Genomic DNA, 16,382 nt, shown 5'->3' on the forward strand with positions numbered 1-16,382 from the left:
GAGCTATTAAGCTAGATAAAGAAATAAAGGGTATCCACATTGGCAAAGAACAAGTAAAAGTATCTCTGTTTGCAGATGACATGACCTTATACACAGAAAAATTTAAAGAATCCTCAAGAAAATTACTGAAACTAACAGAAGACTTCAGCAGAGTATCAGGATACGAGATAAACATACATAAATCAGATGGATTCCTATATACCAACAGAGAGCATTGAAGAGGAAATCACCAAATCAATGCAATTTACAATAGCCCCTAAGAAGATAAAATACTTAGGAATAAATCTAACTAGAGATGTAAAAGACCTATACAAAGAAAACTATAAGACACTACTGCAAGAAACCAAAAGACACCTACATAAGTGAAAAACATACCTTCCTCGTGGATAGGAAGACTCAACATTGTAAAAATGTCTATTCTGCCCAAAGCGATCTATAGATACAATGCAATCGTTGACAGTATCTAAAATATCTTCTTTAAATCTTAGGCATAAATTATTGTACACAATCGAAGTTTCTAGCTTTAATTAATCTATATTTGACTTTTAAAAAGATTAATTTAAATGTTCCTATTGATGTTTCAACCTATATTTAATATGGAATTACTTACGTTGTTCTTCTAAAGTCTTTCTGAAGTGTGGGGTATTCTGGCATCTTTCTAATATCTTCCCAATCTTTGTCTTACAAAAGAAAATATTGAATATTGTTACAGGAAATACTTTGCTACTTTGCTACTCTTATAAAAATCTCCTAATTATTGTTTGTTTTAAAATATACACAATATACTTAAAATATGCTTGATTTTGAAAAGGAAAATAAATTACCTGCAGGAAATCCCATGACACTAAATATCCGATCTAGTTGATCATGATGAAAGGGATTGCTTGTTTTTATATCTTCCTGACGGCAGTGAAAAATAGGTTCTGAAGTTAACAATTCAGCAAATATGCAACCTATTGCCCATATATCTATGAAGAAAGAAAAACAAGTTTTCGTACAATTTTATTATATTTCCTTGGTTATAATTCTTGGGTATAAACCTACATATAAGAATACTTTTTAGTGAAGCAATATACTAGATACAATAAGTGCAGTAAGAAAAAAGTATATATATATATTTATGATGTGAACCATATCACCACATATCAGATTAAAACTTTTCAAAAACATTTTGTAAATTTCCTGATGAAGATAAGCTTGGGAAACTCAACTTAGCAAGCAAAATTTCCTTAGATTTAGGCAAGATCCTTCATAACCACTATTAATAACTTAATTGCTGAATCATTCAATTGATAATCTAAAACAGGAACTGATATGATGAAACAATATCAACTATGGTGATGTAATTCTTTTAAGACAACTAAATGCATAATGAAAGCAGAATTTGAGATTATGGATCTAGGCAGAATGCAGGCCCCATTAAAAGATTTGGGAAATATCTTTTGTCAGAAAGACTACCCATTTCAGTTAAGGTCTAGAAGCTGATAAACAGTAGAAATATATGTAGACACAGCATGAAACCAGTAGACAGGTCTTATGTAAACATACTCACTTAGATGCTGTCTCATCTACCAACCTACACGATAAAGTTAGGAATCTTTGAAAGTTTTATTAACTATTTGAAGTCACTGGTTATAGATTATTTGAATTTTACACATTGAAAGACTGTAATTTATATTCTGAGACTACAATATTGTATACACAATGCATTGCCAACTGTGTAAATGAACTAATTTTTGTGAGATCACACTTGTTCACTCAAAAAATGCTGTTTAATAAGTTTTTTTTTTTTAAAGGTAACAACCCAAGGACTATGATCACATAGTATACAAGAGTACAGTATTTAGTAGCCTACCAAATGTGGGGATCACATTCTGTAGATGAGTTAAATAAGAAATAAGTTTAATCATATCCATTAGATGGAATTAATCATATCCATTAGATGCTATTTCATAAAACAAACTGCCAAATGGAACAAGACATATAGTAAGGTCTCATTTATGTGACCTTATTCAGGAATGGTTTCCTTCCACATAAGTTAGCCTTCTGGATAAGCGGAGCATGTTCTTTCGATAACCACTTTTTATTATACCATTACGGGCCATCTTAAAGGCTATAAAATAGCACTTAATCATACTTAATGATGCAGCAGGGTCATCATCACCATGAGCATCCATCACTAGAGTAGGGTAATAGTACCGTTCAATGTCTACTTTGTAATTCTTTTCTCCCCCACACCATGCTGGTTGTCACTCTTGTCCCTGATGTGCTGCCTCTGACAGTCCCATCTATCTTCCTGCTGGCTGCCTCTACTCTGCGGTCGCCTGGGAGTACTAGGGCCTCTGATATGCTGCCCATCATGCTGATTTCCGGTTTGTCCTCTATTCAAAGGACGGGAGCTGGCATCTAGATCTCCCTGAGAATTGCTAGGAAAAGGAATCTTGGGGTAGCAGGTAGGGTTAAATTCTAGTGCTTCCTGCCTCATATCTGCTTCTAATTTTAAATAGTCCTCTGGCTCCTGTACCATTTATATCCACCCCTCAGCTCTATTCTATTAGACTTTTTAAGCTCATGTGCATGTGTGCATGCATGCACGCACGCACGCACACACACACACACACCTTAAATGTCACTCCACAAACCTCCACTGATATCAAATCATCAAACTCTTTTCTTCTATCCTCTGAAAGGTGCAGTGGTTTAGAGCCTGGCTGTTAACCAAAAAGTCTGCAGTTCAAATCCACCAGCCGCTCCTTGGAAACCCTATGGGGCAGTTCTACTCTGTCCTATAGGGTTACTATGAGTAGGAATCAACTCATGGGGAACAGGTTTGGTTTTTTTGGTTTGAATAGAAATAATGCTCACTTCTGACAGGGACCAGGCATGCAGAAGATTGAGAATGAATGAATGTGTACACATTTATGTGTCTGCTATGAATGTATTTCAAGCCCAAAGGTAACTGATTTGGGGGTCATTCCTTTTCTGTGTTTTTCTTTTTTCTCCTAACTTCTATCTATCATGGATAATTGGGACTTAGCTAAAATTAGAAATTAGTTATTATGCTTTTATTTTTAAGTGGTAAATCTCATTTAATGAGCAAATAAGTTGCAAGCAGGTTAAAATTCCATTTCAGTTCTCCTTACCCTGAGAAAATAGGAAATACAGTTTCTTCTCAAGTCATACTGAATAAACTTTACTTCCCCCCAAAAAATCTATTTTCGTTTCAGTACTAGGGCTATTAATCAGAAAATACTCATGAAACTGTGCTCCTCAAAGCATGGGCTCTAGGACCACACACGACTGAATCACCTAAGGGCACATATTAAAAAATGGGTCTTGCTCTGAGTTACTGTATAAGAATCTCTAGGAGTGGGACAGACTTTGGTGGGTAACCATTTAGTTTTAACAGCAAGTTTTGGCTGAATTTGTCTTTTCTTAGTAGTTACAACTCTTCTACATATAGACTGTACTAGTGTTTGGTGAAGGAGCCCTGGTGGCGCAGTGGTTAAATACTGGCCTGCTAACCAAAAGGTTGGAGGTTCAAACCCACTAGCTGCTCCATGGGAGAAAGATGTGGCAGTCTGCTTCCGTAAAGATTACAGCCTTGGAAACTCTATGCAGCAGTTTTACCCTGTCCTATAGGGTCGCTATGAGTTGGAATTCGACTCCATGGCAATGGGTTTAGTTAGGTTTTTTAGTGTTTGGTGAGAGCCCAAGGCACATGGATTTCTACTGTTATCACATCCTTTACCCCCACTTCTTGCCCTGGGGTATTGCACCATCAGCCCATCAACCACCTGCTGGTCTAGGGCACCACCTGTGGCTTCCAACTACGGTCTCCCTTTCCCTGGCTTACATTCAGTTTCTTCCTATCCTTTGATGCCTTCTGAGGTCGTCTAAGAGATTTATTTTACTGTTTTCAATTGTGGGTAAAGAGAACATAAACAACAGAAAATGTAAACATATAGTTATAAAAGTCTGAAAAATGCAGCCCCTCCATAAAAGTTACTCATTGGAATGTAAATAGTCAGGCTCTGGTTTTTGCTCTTCCTTATCTTAGGGCCACCCAATCCCTTCCATGTGCTTTCTGTAACTCTCCTTCACTCTTCACAGAGAGATCCACTGCACATCGCTGATAGGGCGTCCCTGGCAATCTCTCATCTGCTGTCTTCCTATGGGCTCAACTGCTAAGGGGAAGGGCTTAGGTCAATCTCACATTTGTTTACCATCAAACACACAATGGTTTTCCTCACAGTTCTGAGACAACTTGAGGCCTTTTCACTAAGTTAACAAAATTATTCAGAAATATTTATGAAGTACTTACAACATTTGGGCACTGGACAAAGCATAAGTGTTCTGGGGATCTGAGTTTTACAGAACTCATATTTCCTGATAAATGAGGATGTTACTATATTTTAATTTTTGTTTGCCTTCTACACCCATGGCCAAGTTAATTATCAGTCTCATCTTTCCAAATATAAGACTTCCTTCTTAGTTACCTTGGGTGCCACCAGGTTTTTCATAAGCTTGTTTAACAAAGAAAGGATTGGGCTTACTTATTATCTATTTTTAATAATTTTATACTTTTAATGCCTTTATTAAATAGAGCTCAAGAAAAGCAACTAAACTAAATGTAGTCAAAACTGATATTAATCAGTAAATAGACTATTCTGCAAAATAAAAATTTAAAGAAATACACTTCACAAATTCAGGTACCTTACAGAGCTAGCTCTTCACTATGGACAGTTACTGTTTACTCTCACTATTCTCTCTTTTTACCCCCTTTAAAAAAGTCTCTGGGCTTGAGAAAGGCTCTCTCCTCATGACTCCCTCAATTTGCAGCTAAGCCCTCTGAGGACACCGTAGTGAAGGGGCACCAAAATCTCTGATGCCTCTGTCTGACGCCGACTTTTAAATCGTAACAGAGTGTGTTTATAACAGGTTTTCTTAGTTTTTTTTTTTTTAAACTAGGTTAGATGGCAAGATGCTAAGCATTGCTAATCTACCCAGACTCCATCTATTTCTTACCGTAATGGAGAAACTGCAGTTCTGATAAATGTAATGACAAGACAGAAAGATTAGCCATATTGTTTCTCGTTTAGGAAAGGATGTGGCTGACTACCTTTTCCCCAAGTAGAAGATGCTCTCTCCAACACACTGCACTAGTCTTGTTTTTCTGTTTGTGGAGAAGACAATTCTAATCCTCTCTCCTGCTCTTTTATCAATAGCTAGTTAAGTACAAAGTAAAATTTGCATGTTCTCGTTTCCATAGCAACGCAAAAGGCTCAGATACCTCTATTCTCTGAAAGAATAAGTTTTCTTCTTTTAAAAGAACCATATCCTCCTATAGAGTTAAAAGTCCAAATCGACGAGAATGTAAAATCTAGGAATATAGGAGACAATAGAACTTTTACAAAGAGCCATAAAGTGGTTTTTACCAAGTAGCTTTATTACTATACCACTTGGTATTTATGATAGTACGATACCAAAATAATAAATCATTTTGGGCTAACTTACCAATGGCTTTTGTATAATGCCTCGCACCAAGCAAAAGCTCTGGAGCCCGATACCAAAATGTCACCACTACAGGATCCAAATCTGCTAGTGGCTTTAGAGGAGAATTGAATAATCTGGCAAAACCCATGTCAGCTAAAAAATAAAATAAATTAATATAAAAATCAGTATGACAGGCTATTAGAATCATGCAAGGTTGACAATAACAGCTGCTAACCTTATAAGGCAGCCCTTTTCCTCCCGTTTTAGCCAGCGGTCTGCACCAGGCATTGGATAGGAATTACTTCGTTTGTCTTTAGTACCCCCTTCTTTTTTCTGAGGTAGATACTCTGATTTACCCAAGGTCATGGAGCTAGTGAGTACAGAGTCAGAATTAGAATCCAGGTCTGACTTCAGATTCCTGGCTTTCAGAGACAGTTCAAATAATATTCTTAAACATCTCTGAAATCTAAAACAGTCTAAAAGTTTCTATGATTAATTATGACTTGTCCTATAGGGTCGCTATGAGTTGAAATTGACTCAACAGCAGTGGATTTGGTTTTTTATGAGTATGCCTACACTTCTAAAAACTGGCTATATCTCAGTTCTGCGTGTGCTGAGCTGGCTCCTACTGGCCCATGAGAACCAATTGTGCACATCTGTCCCCAATTCTGCATTCAGTAGTATGTGCTGGTGGCTTAAAAATGACAAGGAGGAAGATTTACATCATGGAAAAGAGCAAATCCAATTCTGCATTCAGTAGTACGTGCTGGTGGCTTGAAAATGACAAGGAGGAAGATTTACATCATGGAAAAGAGCAAATGCTAGAATTTGGGGATTTTTCTCCCAGAAAGCCAGTCACTGAATGTTTACCAGCATATTACTGTTAGTAATACGTGTTTCCAATAGCATGCATAGACCATATAAGAGATAAATTTGCTGTCATTTAGCATTTAACAAAGGCCTACACCAAATCTAACTGATTTAAGTACTAGGAGCACTGGTGGCACAGTGGTTAAGAGCTTGGCTGTTAACAAAAAGGTTGGCAGTTCAAATCCACAGGCTGCTTCTTGGAAACCCTATGGGGCAGTTCTACTCTGCCCATTTCTAAGATGAAAAGTCTTAAGGCCTAAAGGAGTTAAGTGACTTTCCCATGGTCACAAGGATAGTAAGCAGAGATGCCAGTATTCAAAAGAAACCATGCTATAATTTAGAAGCCACACTCTTAGCCACAGATCCGCCATTTAAAAAATTACACACATGGTAACTGCAGGTGACAAAGGCACAGTCGCAAGAATGATAAGCCTCCATAATCTTAAATATACAATATAGATAGTACATTTTGATTGTATAAGGGGTCCGAAATACTGTACTATGAAGTGCACAAATAGCACATAACCATTTCAACTATGGAGTATCATTTAATTTTAAACTAATATGCTATAACACACATTTCATTTTAATTTACAGTGATTTTGTTTCTTTAGAGTTTGAATAATTTGTAAGACTTTCTGAGAATGCTTTGGAAAACCCTGGTCTTAAAAAATAAAGCTGTCCAAGGAAGCATTTGCTGATGCCTATTCTTTGTTAACTAAATTTCCCTATAGTAAACCAAGATATTCAAGATCATTCCACCAGTATTGCACTTACTACAAAGCGCTGCCTGATACATTTAATAGATGCTGACTGTTGCTGATGGCAAAGTAATACAGTAGAATGCTGTTTCATTCATTGAAAAGCATTTTTAAAATAAAATCTAAATTCAGTATTTTCTTATTCTCTACTTGCTTACTTTGATCTAAGGCCCACTTATTCACTGTTAGGTAAAATCAAGGCCAGTCAGAAACAACGTTGTTGTTGCTGTTGGATGCCATTGAGTCAGTTTGGACTCATAGCAACCCTCTGTACAACAGAACAAAACATTTCCTGGTCCTACACCATCCTCACAGTTGTTGCTATGCCTGAGCCCATCGTTGCAGCCACTGTGTCAATTCATTTCATTAAGGGTCTTCCTCTCCTTAACTGACTCTCTGCTTTCCCAAACATGATGTCCTTCTCCAGGGACTGGTCCCTCCTGATACCATGTCTAAAGTATTTAAGACGAAGTCTCGCCATCATACCTTCTGAGGAGCCCTCTGGCTCCTTCTTCCAAGACAGATTTGTTCATTCTTCTGGCAGTCCATGGTATATTTAATAATCTTCACCAATACCTTAAGTCAAAGGCATCAATTCTTCGGTCTTCCTTATTCATTGTCCAGCTTTCACATGTGTATGAAGCAATTGAAAATACCATGGCTTGTCAGGTGCACCTTAATCCTTAAAGTGAAATCTCTGTTATCTAACACTTGGAAGAGGTCTTTTGCAGATTTGCCCAATGCAATATGTTGTTTGATTTCTTGACTGCTGCTTCCATGGGCATTGATTGTGGATCCAAGTAAAATAAAATCCTTGACAACCTCAATCTTCTGTTTATCATGATGTTGCTTATTGGTCCAGTTGTGAGGACTTTTGTTTTCTTTATGTTGAGGTGTAATCCATACTGAAAGCTGTGGTCTTTGATCTTCATTAGTAAGTGATTCAAGTCAAGTCCTCTTCACTTTCAGCAAGCAAGGGTTGTGTCATCTGCATAATGCAGGTTGTTAATTTGTCTTTCTCCAATCCTGATGCCATGTTCTTCTTCATATAGTCCAATAAATACTATTAAGAACAATTCCTGTCTGATGTATAACTTTAAAAGAGTTTCAAAATATTTTTTCAAATAATCACTAATTCATACCAAAAGTACCTAGCCTAAATATTACTGTTGTTTTCCTAAAACTAGATATGAATGTTTACTTACGTATCACTGCTAGTAATACATGTTTCCATTAACATGTAGATGAGTGAAACTGTTCCATTTAACAGACAAGGATAGTAAAATTCTGGTATGGGTGATAATTAGGCAGTATTAAATGATGAAAAAGAAGCAACAGAAAATTTCTACCACCAAGAAACTTACAAGAAGGCAACATGGGAAAATACACGAAAATAAAAAAGGCATAAGTATTATAAAAATGAAAAAAAGTTTCTATGAGATCCTAAGTTCTTTAGGGGAAGGGTCTATGACTCCTACATGGTTTAATCTAGAACAATGTTTAATAAGCATTTGCAGAAGTGAACTAAATTGAAAGTGGAACATGAGTTAGATACTGAAGGATAAATCATTTTGAACAGTAAAAAAGAAAGGCAATAAACATTTTAGTAAGTCCTGGGAGGGGTCTACTGGGGAGGGGAAGGTTCAAATACAGGAAAAGCACAGTGCATTTTCCACTCGACTATGCTTTTCTTTTACGTCAAAAGAGAACTATATTAAGGTGTTAAAGGTAGGCATTAGCATTACTATTTTTAAAAAATAATGTGCTATTAAAACAAAATTTAAAAACAATTTAATCAACTAGATTGATTGTTCACCACTCCTTTATTTTAAATCATTGCTTACTTTTAACCTTGGTTTTATATCTAATCATGGATAAAATTTCAAACCTAAAACTCTTAACAGTAAGGCAACTAGCTGGCCTGGCTAGAGTACAGGACTTATGTGGAGGAGTAATAAGAGATATTTGATAGTAGTACGGAAAAAGATACTAAGTTTCAGTTACTGGGATAAATGTGATGACTGGTACAAACAAACAAGGGAGAGTCAGATGATGATAAATTTGCTTTGGGACAATGGAATATAGGGTGGCAGCAGAGCATCCAAATAGAGATAAAGGCTCCATTCAGCTTGGGTGAGAGAACAGAATCTGAGATCCAGATCTCAGAACCATTTAAACAGAATCCAAGATTTTGATGTCATAACAACTTATCAACTCCCTAAAGAATTCATGGGAGAAGGAGGCCATATACCAAGCCAATGCCTACGGTGTCTTAAAACAAGGGGTTAATAAGAGTAAGAGGTAGTAAATAACAGAATGCAGAGGTAACAGCAAGAATGGTATGTAGAAAAATAGAATTAAGTGATGTCATATAGTCCAAGGGAGAAGACAGGCCAGGTTGGTCAGAGGAACAAATGGCTTAAGGCAGTAAAGGAGAATGGTAGCTAAATACAGGCCACTTGATTGGGTAGAGCTGAGGTCACAAGTGCCCCGTAGAGAGCAGTTTCAATACAGAGATGGAATCAGAGGTCAGATAGAACAAATCCGGGTAAGTGGAACCAATGGGTGAGTGTCATATGTTTCAGAAGTAAAGGAACAAGAGGGGAAAAAAGAAACAGAACAAATGCTAAAGAAGATAAGATGGATATAAAAAGATTTATTTTCAGGCTGAGAAGATTATGAATGTTTAAAGGTGAAGAGGCAAAACCTGAGAAGGGGAAAATGAACATAGTGGAAGCTGGGGAGCTTAAGTATGGGCAGGGAGATATCTGGAAACTACAAAAGGCACTAGTAGATAGGGCTTAGGAAAAACAGAGTCACTCTTTCACTGAGACTGTTCAAAGGCAGAGCTGTGCGGAGGTCAGCGAGGTCACGCCAGATGGCTTTGCTATCACTGGGCAGCAATGTGTGGAGGGAAAGACACTCTGGACTTGGAATTCAAGTCCTAGCTTTGAAAGGCTGAGCAAGCTACAAGCTCTCTAAATCTGGCATTCCTTATCTATAATAGCCCACCATAGAGGGTGGCTGTATAAAATAAATGAGGTAACATATGAAAGCATGTATCACACTGTATAGTAAACTGTTTATTTCACTGTCTTGCTCATGGGGCTGCATGTGGAGGACCATCTGTTAGCTCCCTTCCACTAGTGCCTGACAAAAAGAAGGCACTCAAAAATGCCTATAAGACTGTGTGAGAGAAATACAAAGAGGCATGCCCACAAAAAACATTCATTCTCATATAATGTGAGGAGTGTTGAGCAGGGAGGCGGAAGAAAGAGGGGAAGGGAAGAGGCAAGAGATGAAAAGCAGCTATCCGGTGGTAATTAACATCAACAAATTTTTTAATGAACCTGAATCTCAGTAAACTCAGAGCAGAGGTTTAAAGAAAAGGAAAGGTTTAGAAAAGCTTCTTCAGGGACTGGAATAGGGAATTAAGTGAAGAAGTAGAAGACCAAGTAGCAAGGTACGCTTGGTTGATGTAGGATAGCATGAATTAGTAGTAGGTTAAGTATCACCATCAGCATGATATTCTAATAGCAAAGAAAGCAGGCTGATGAAACACAATTTATTTTAAAATTCTTTTGAAAAGCATTGAACATTCAATAAATATAATTCCTATTAAGAGAAATTAGAATATAGAACTTCTTAGCTCAGTTTCTCCCCAAAGCTGTCACAGGTATAAATGATACTGATTTCTTTTAGAACATTCAAGGTTGCAAAGGAAATATTAATATGCAGATAAGACTTTTGCCAGTGCCTTAAACTAAGACAGGTACATAAGGAAGGCTGTGAACATATATATTCATTGGAAAATATATGTGGGTGCCTGGCATAGGATATGTGGACCTAGGGTGCAGGGAGGAGGGGCACCTGTGAAGGTACACGTGTATTAGGTCAGGACAAGAGGGATGTATTCAGGGAGAGAACATGTAGTAAAGCTGAGACAAACTTAAGATTTAGGGGATTGTGTTTAGGGTGACTGTGTAGGGCAATGGTAGTAGCATAAATACATGCTTGGGATATTATATGGGAATGAATGTTTTCATGCTCTTGCTTATCAAATCCCAGTGATGCCGCAGTTTAGAATCACAGAATCTTATCTTGGGAATAACTCTGGAGATTATAAACTATCTACATATCCCAACATCCTTTCTAAAAATATTGTGAGGAAGTAATTTTAAAACTAACTTCTTAAATAAGAGTATTAAAAGGGAAAACCGTTTTTGCAGTCACTTCGGTTTCTTAATAAATTATTTGAGGCACATTTACCTACCTATTTTGACTCTCCCCCTCTCAGGACCTTCTCCCATTACTAGGATATTTGCTGGTTTCTAGAAATAAAAATAGAGCACTCAAATTACTATGTTTATCCTTTTGACATGCTCTAAAAGGGGGAAAAAAAAGTTCTTACAATATGAAAATACCATTTCTGTATTTTTGTCAAAACTATAATCAAATATTTAAGCACCCTCTACACAGTTAAAGCATTTGACATACTTGAAGTTAACACTATATATAAACATCCTTGCTATAGAAATACACCTTATTTTCAAAATTACATCATACAAATAAATACAAAGCAATTAAAGCTATTATTTTTATTCATCTCACAGGAAAAAAAATGAAAAAAAAAAAACCCTACTAATAAAAAACTCCCACAAATTATAAACTGCTAACTGCCCACAACGAAGAGCTTATGTGGTTGAAAATTTTATATAAAATTTCAAACCCCAACATAACTGCCTTCGTTTAAGTGAATCAAATGGAATATTCCTTGCTAAAAATTTTTAAACTACTGTAGGAAAACATGGTCAACATTCACCAGACTCCATTAAAATTCATCCATCTTTTAAGCTATAGTGCATGCAAAAGTGAGAAATTCCAAACATAATTTCAGCAAGTAGGGAAATAAAACCAAGGCTAAACGAGAACGATATAAAGAACAAGAGTAGGCTACAAACGTGTCCACCATCTCGTAAATCACCGGTTTGCAAATGCCTGGTGCAGAGGAGCTGTGGGAACAGGCTTCATTAATTTATTTTTCTTTTGGGCAAGTTAAGTCTCCCATGTAAACTCTCTGGAGAGAAAATCTGTGTGTTTTTAACTTACTACATTCATATATTTAACCGATGAATCTATTTTTAGTTTCTTCTCAGGACAAAGAACCATCTAAGCACTATGAGGAAAAACAAAAGTAAACAAAGTTCCTAACCTCCAGATGCTTACTATATAAGCAGAAAGAAAAATCAGAGGCTTTGTGTAATATTAGAAGCTAGTGCTGTTTATGAGTTGTTCTAGATAGAATTCTAGTCTAGGTTGAAGAGGTTAAACTAGATTACTTTAAGGTACCTTACAATTTGTTGATTTTTTAAAATTTCAACGAAAACAATAAGCACTTTTAAAAAAGTGATTTAACCAGGGATTTTTAAGGAAAATGTTCATGGGGTGGAAGGCTGGGGGTTGTCCATCAGTGAGATCCTAAAAAATAAGTAAGAGGAACTAGCATGGCAGAGAAGAACACCGCAGGAGTGGAAAAGGCTATGAACATGGTATGCTTAAAAAAAAAAAAAAAAAACCTGTTGCCATTGAGTCGATTCCGACTCATAGAGACCCTATAGGACAGAGCAGAGGTGCCTGCCCCATAGGGTTTTCAAGGAGCAGCTGGTGGATTTGAGCTGCTGACCATCTGGTTAGCAGCCAAGCTCTTAACAACTGAGTCACCAGGGCTCCTCATGCTATGCTTAACCCCCATTGCTGTCGAGTCAATTCCAACTCATAGTGACCCTACAGAACAGAGAAGAACTGCCCCATAGAGTTTCCAAGGAGCACCTGGTGGATTTGAACTGCTGACCCTTTGGTTAGCAGCCATAGCACTTAACCACCACATGACCAGGGTTTCCATAGTATGCTTAGGAGACAGTAGTAAGTCTGACTTTACAGAAATGAGAGGGCTCATGTTGGGGTGGTTGAATAAACCTAGACTCTGGATGGTCTTTCATGCCAGATGAACTATCTGTCCTTTATATTGTTGTTGTATGCCATTGAGTCGATTCCGACTCACAGTGATCCTATAGGACAGAACAGAACAGAACTGCCCCGTAGAGTTTCCTAGGCTGTAATCGTTACAGGAACAGGTTGCCAGTCTTTCTCCTGCTAGTTCTTTCTCCCTCAGAGCCACTGAGTGGGTTCAAACCGCTGACCTTTTCAGTTAGCAGCTGAGTGCTTAGCCGCTGCACCACCAGGGGTGGGGGTGAGGGTAACAACTGGGTGTGAGGTGATAAGGGCTTTGTCCAATGTCTTGCCAGTTGAAATGCAGAGGGAGGTATGGAGCTGAGAAACAATTTAAAGGACCAATTAATAGGATTTTGTGGATGGCTGAAATTAAAGATTAAGAAAAAGGGAGATAAAGATTTCAACAAGGTTTTGAGTTTACGTGACTGGCAGAATGATGATGCGTTTTATGGTGATTGGAGCCCTGGTGGCGTGGTGCTTAAGAGCTCACCTGCCAACAAAAAGGTCAGCAGCTGGGATCCACCAGCCTCTTTCTGGAAACCCTATGGGGCAGTTCTACTCTATCCTGTAGGGTCGCTCTGAGCTGGAATCAACTCGACGGCAACGGGTTTGGTTTTCGGTTTTTTATGGTGATAAGAAAGTTATAAGAAGCACTGTTTTCAGATGGGGGACAACACAGAGAGGGAGACGACATACTGAGTTTGAGTAATGTGACATATCCAAGTCATAATAGCTAGTAGAGTGGAAATAGGAACCGTCCCATAGAAATGTGAAAGTTATTGTCATTAGGGTGTGATAACTGAAGATGGGATTAGTGCACTAGAGCAGTTAGAGAAAAATAGCAGTCAGACAAAACTGAACCTTCAAAATTCAAGTTGGACAACTATTTATCAAAGATCCATTATGTATAAGACATTGTACTGGAGACTTTCAGGAAACAAAGAGAAATAAAACATAAAGGTCTTGACTTCCAGGGGCTTGAAATCTAGTAAGGAAAGACAGACAGCTTGTTAGAATATAAGGCAAATTAAGAGAGTCCCAAAATAGCACAATAAAATGCCAGGAATGAGTGATTCTTTTCCATGAACATCAGCATAGTCTTTAGGAAGGCAATGACTTTCGATGACCTTGAGGCATGACTAAGATTTTGATAAGCGTGAACAGAAGAAAAACTTTCCAGGCAACCATATAAGTAATGGCATGATAAATATGAAACTACACATGTGGCATACTGGGAGAGCCTATAAGTATTTTGATGTGACCAGAGCATAGAATGCTCTGTATAGAAATAAGACTGGAGAATGATGCTGAGAATAAAATGCCATATAAAGGGGACTGGGATTTATTCCATAGGCAAAGCCAAGACAGGACAATGATGTAATCAGATCTATATTTAGGAAGAAACTCTGGTAGCAATGTGAGGGATAGACTGGAAAGGATGGATGGACCACAAAGCAGAGATAGAGACGCCAGTTGGAAGTAGACTACAATAGTCCAAGGAAATGTAAAAGGGCCATAACTTACGACAATGGTCACAGAGGAAGGTATAAGAGCATTTCAAGGTAAAAGTTCAAGTTGACATTGCTATTTTGCAATGCCCCCTCCACTTTCTATAGTCATTCATACAACAAATGTTTACTGAGCACATACTAAGTATCAGGTAGTGGTTTAGATGCTGGAGATACGCCAGTGAACCAGGAAAAATCCTAGCCCTCATGGAACTTACATTCTGGTGGCAAAAGAAAGACAATAAATAAGCAAGTATACAGTACTTCTGATACTGGTAAGTACTGTGGATAAGAATAAAACAAGGAGGAAATAAGAGAATTCCACATCTGGCATTAGAGCTGACTAGGTGCTCTGAGGGACCCTGTGATACAGAACAAATATATGCTGTATAAGAAACACTCCTTGAAGCATCCCTGACCACATAAGAGGTTGAAAATATCTGTAACAACTGCTCACCCTCGCCCCACTTAAGTATCTTGTGGCTAAGAGTTAAGGGGCTGGGCTAGAGCTTTGAGCAGCCAGGGAAGGCAGGATGGGCTTGAAGGCAGATGCCGATAATGTACTTCAGCAGGGACACTGAGCCTCTGGCCACCAGTAAGGGGAGGAAGCTGAGCCTGCTACTCCTTCACAGTTAGTCAAGACCTTCAAGGGGCTAAAGGAAACTTAGATGAGTAAACCTATATGCTACCAGTAAACACAAAAAGCAAAATCTCTCTGGAGGAAAGACCTCCCAACTTAGGCCTAAGGCAAAAACAATACATTTTACAGCTTAAAAAAAACAGATATTTCCTACGCTATGTACAAGAGACCCACCTAAGCATACAGACCCATAAAAGCTGGAAGTAAAAGAATAGAAAAAGACATATCAGACAAACTGCAAACGGAAAGCTGAATCAACTATAGTAATGTCAGAAAGTAGAAGTAAACAGATAATAAGAGACAAGGGCAGGTACCTCCTTTTTAGAAAGGATCTCTTCGGTTTTGTTTTTTTTGTAAAGCCTCTGGGGCAAATGAAACAAGACGAGAGAGGTGCAAACAAACTCCATTACAGATGACAAAAAGAAACATAACTATAGATCCAGTGGAGGTTAGAAAGATAAAAGAATCCTATGAAGAACTTTATGCCTATAGATGTGAAAATATATACAAAATGGACAAAGTCCAAGAAAAATGTAACCTACAAATTGGCTCAAAATAGAAAACTTGAAGAAATCAAGAACTACTAAATAAATTAAAACTGTAGTTAAAAATCTTCCTACCAACAAAACACTAGATCCCAGATGATTTTAGAGGCAGATTCTCCAAATTTTCAATGAACAAATTATTTCAATCTTATTCAAATTTTTTCAGAGAATAGAAAATTATTAGCAACAGTAGGAAAGTTTTAGCAAGCTGTCTGGCTAAATGAACACTATGGAAAAGTCAACTATATTTCTATACACCAGCAAAAAGAAAGGCTAGGAAATACAATTTTTAAAAAAGACAGCACTGCTACTATAGCAACAAAAACTATAAGGTACTTAGGAATAAATATTACAAAGGATGTGGAAGATTTGTATGCAGAAGACTATGAAACAGTATTTTGAGTGATATTAAGGACTCCTAAATAAATTAAGATTCCATATTTATAGATATGAAGGTTCAATATAGTAAAGACACCAATTTTCCCAATACTTAACCTGTAAATTCAATGCAATTTCAATCAAAACTCCAATAGGTTTTTTTTTCTTGGAA

At 37.4% G+C, this 16,382-nt stretch overlaps 1 protein-coding gene across 10 annotated transcripts in view; it reads right to left on the reverse strand.

Annotated features, from left to right (window-relative positions):
- CDK19 (cyclin dependent kinase 19) overlaps window positions 1–16,382 on the reverse strand; it is a 190,539-nt gene that overhangs the window by 25,381 nt on the left and 148,776 nt on the right. For all 10 annotated transcript variants that reach the window (XM_049898882.1, XM_049898890.1, XM_049898930.1 and 7 more), the window contains 4 exons: window positions 11,401–11,458; window positions 5,518–5,649; window positions 825–968; window positions 611–680 (listed from right to left, as the gene is read on the reverse strand). In XM_049898882.1, coding sequence (XP_049754839.1) covers window positions 611–680; window positions 825–968; window positions 5,518–5,649; window positions 11,401–11,458 — 404 coding nt within the window. The remainder of the gene's footprint in view (window positions 1–610; window positions 681–824; window positions 969–5,517; window positions 5,650–11,400; window positions 11,459–16,382) is intronic.

The sequence above is a fragment of the Elephas maximus genome, chromosome 1 (assembly GCF_024166365.1).
Source record: "Elephas maximus indicus isolate mEleMax1 chromosome 1, mEleMax1 primary haplotype, whole genome shotgun sequence".
Classification (NCBI taxonomy): Eukaryota; Metazoa; Chordata; class Mammalia; order Proboscidea; family Elephantidae; genus Elephas; species Elephas maximus.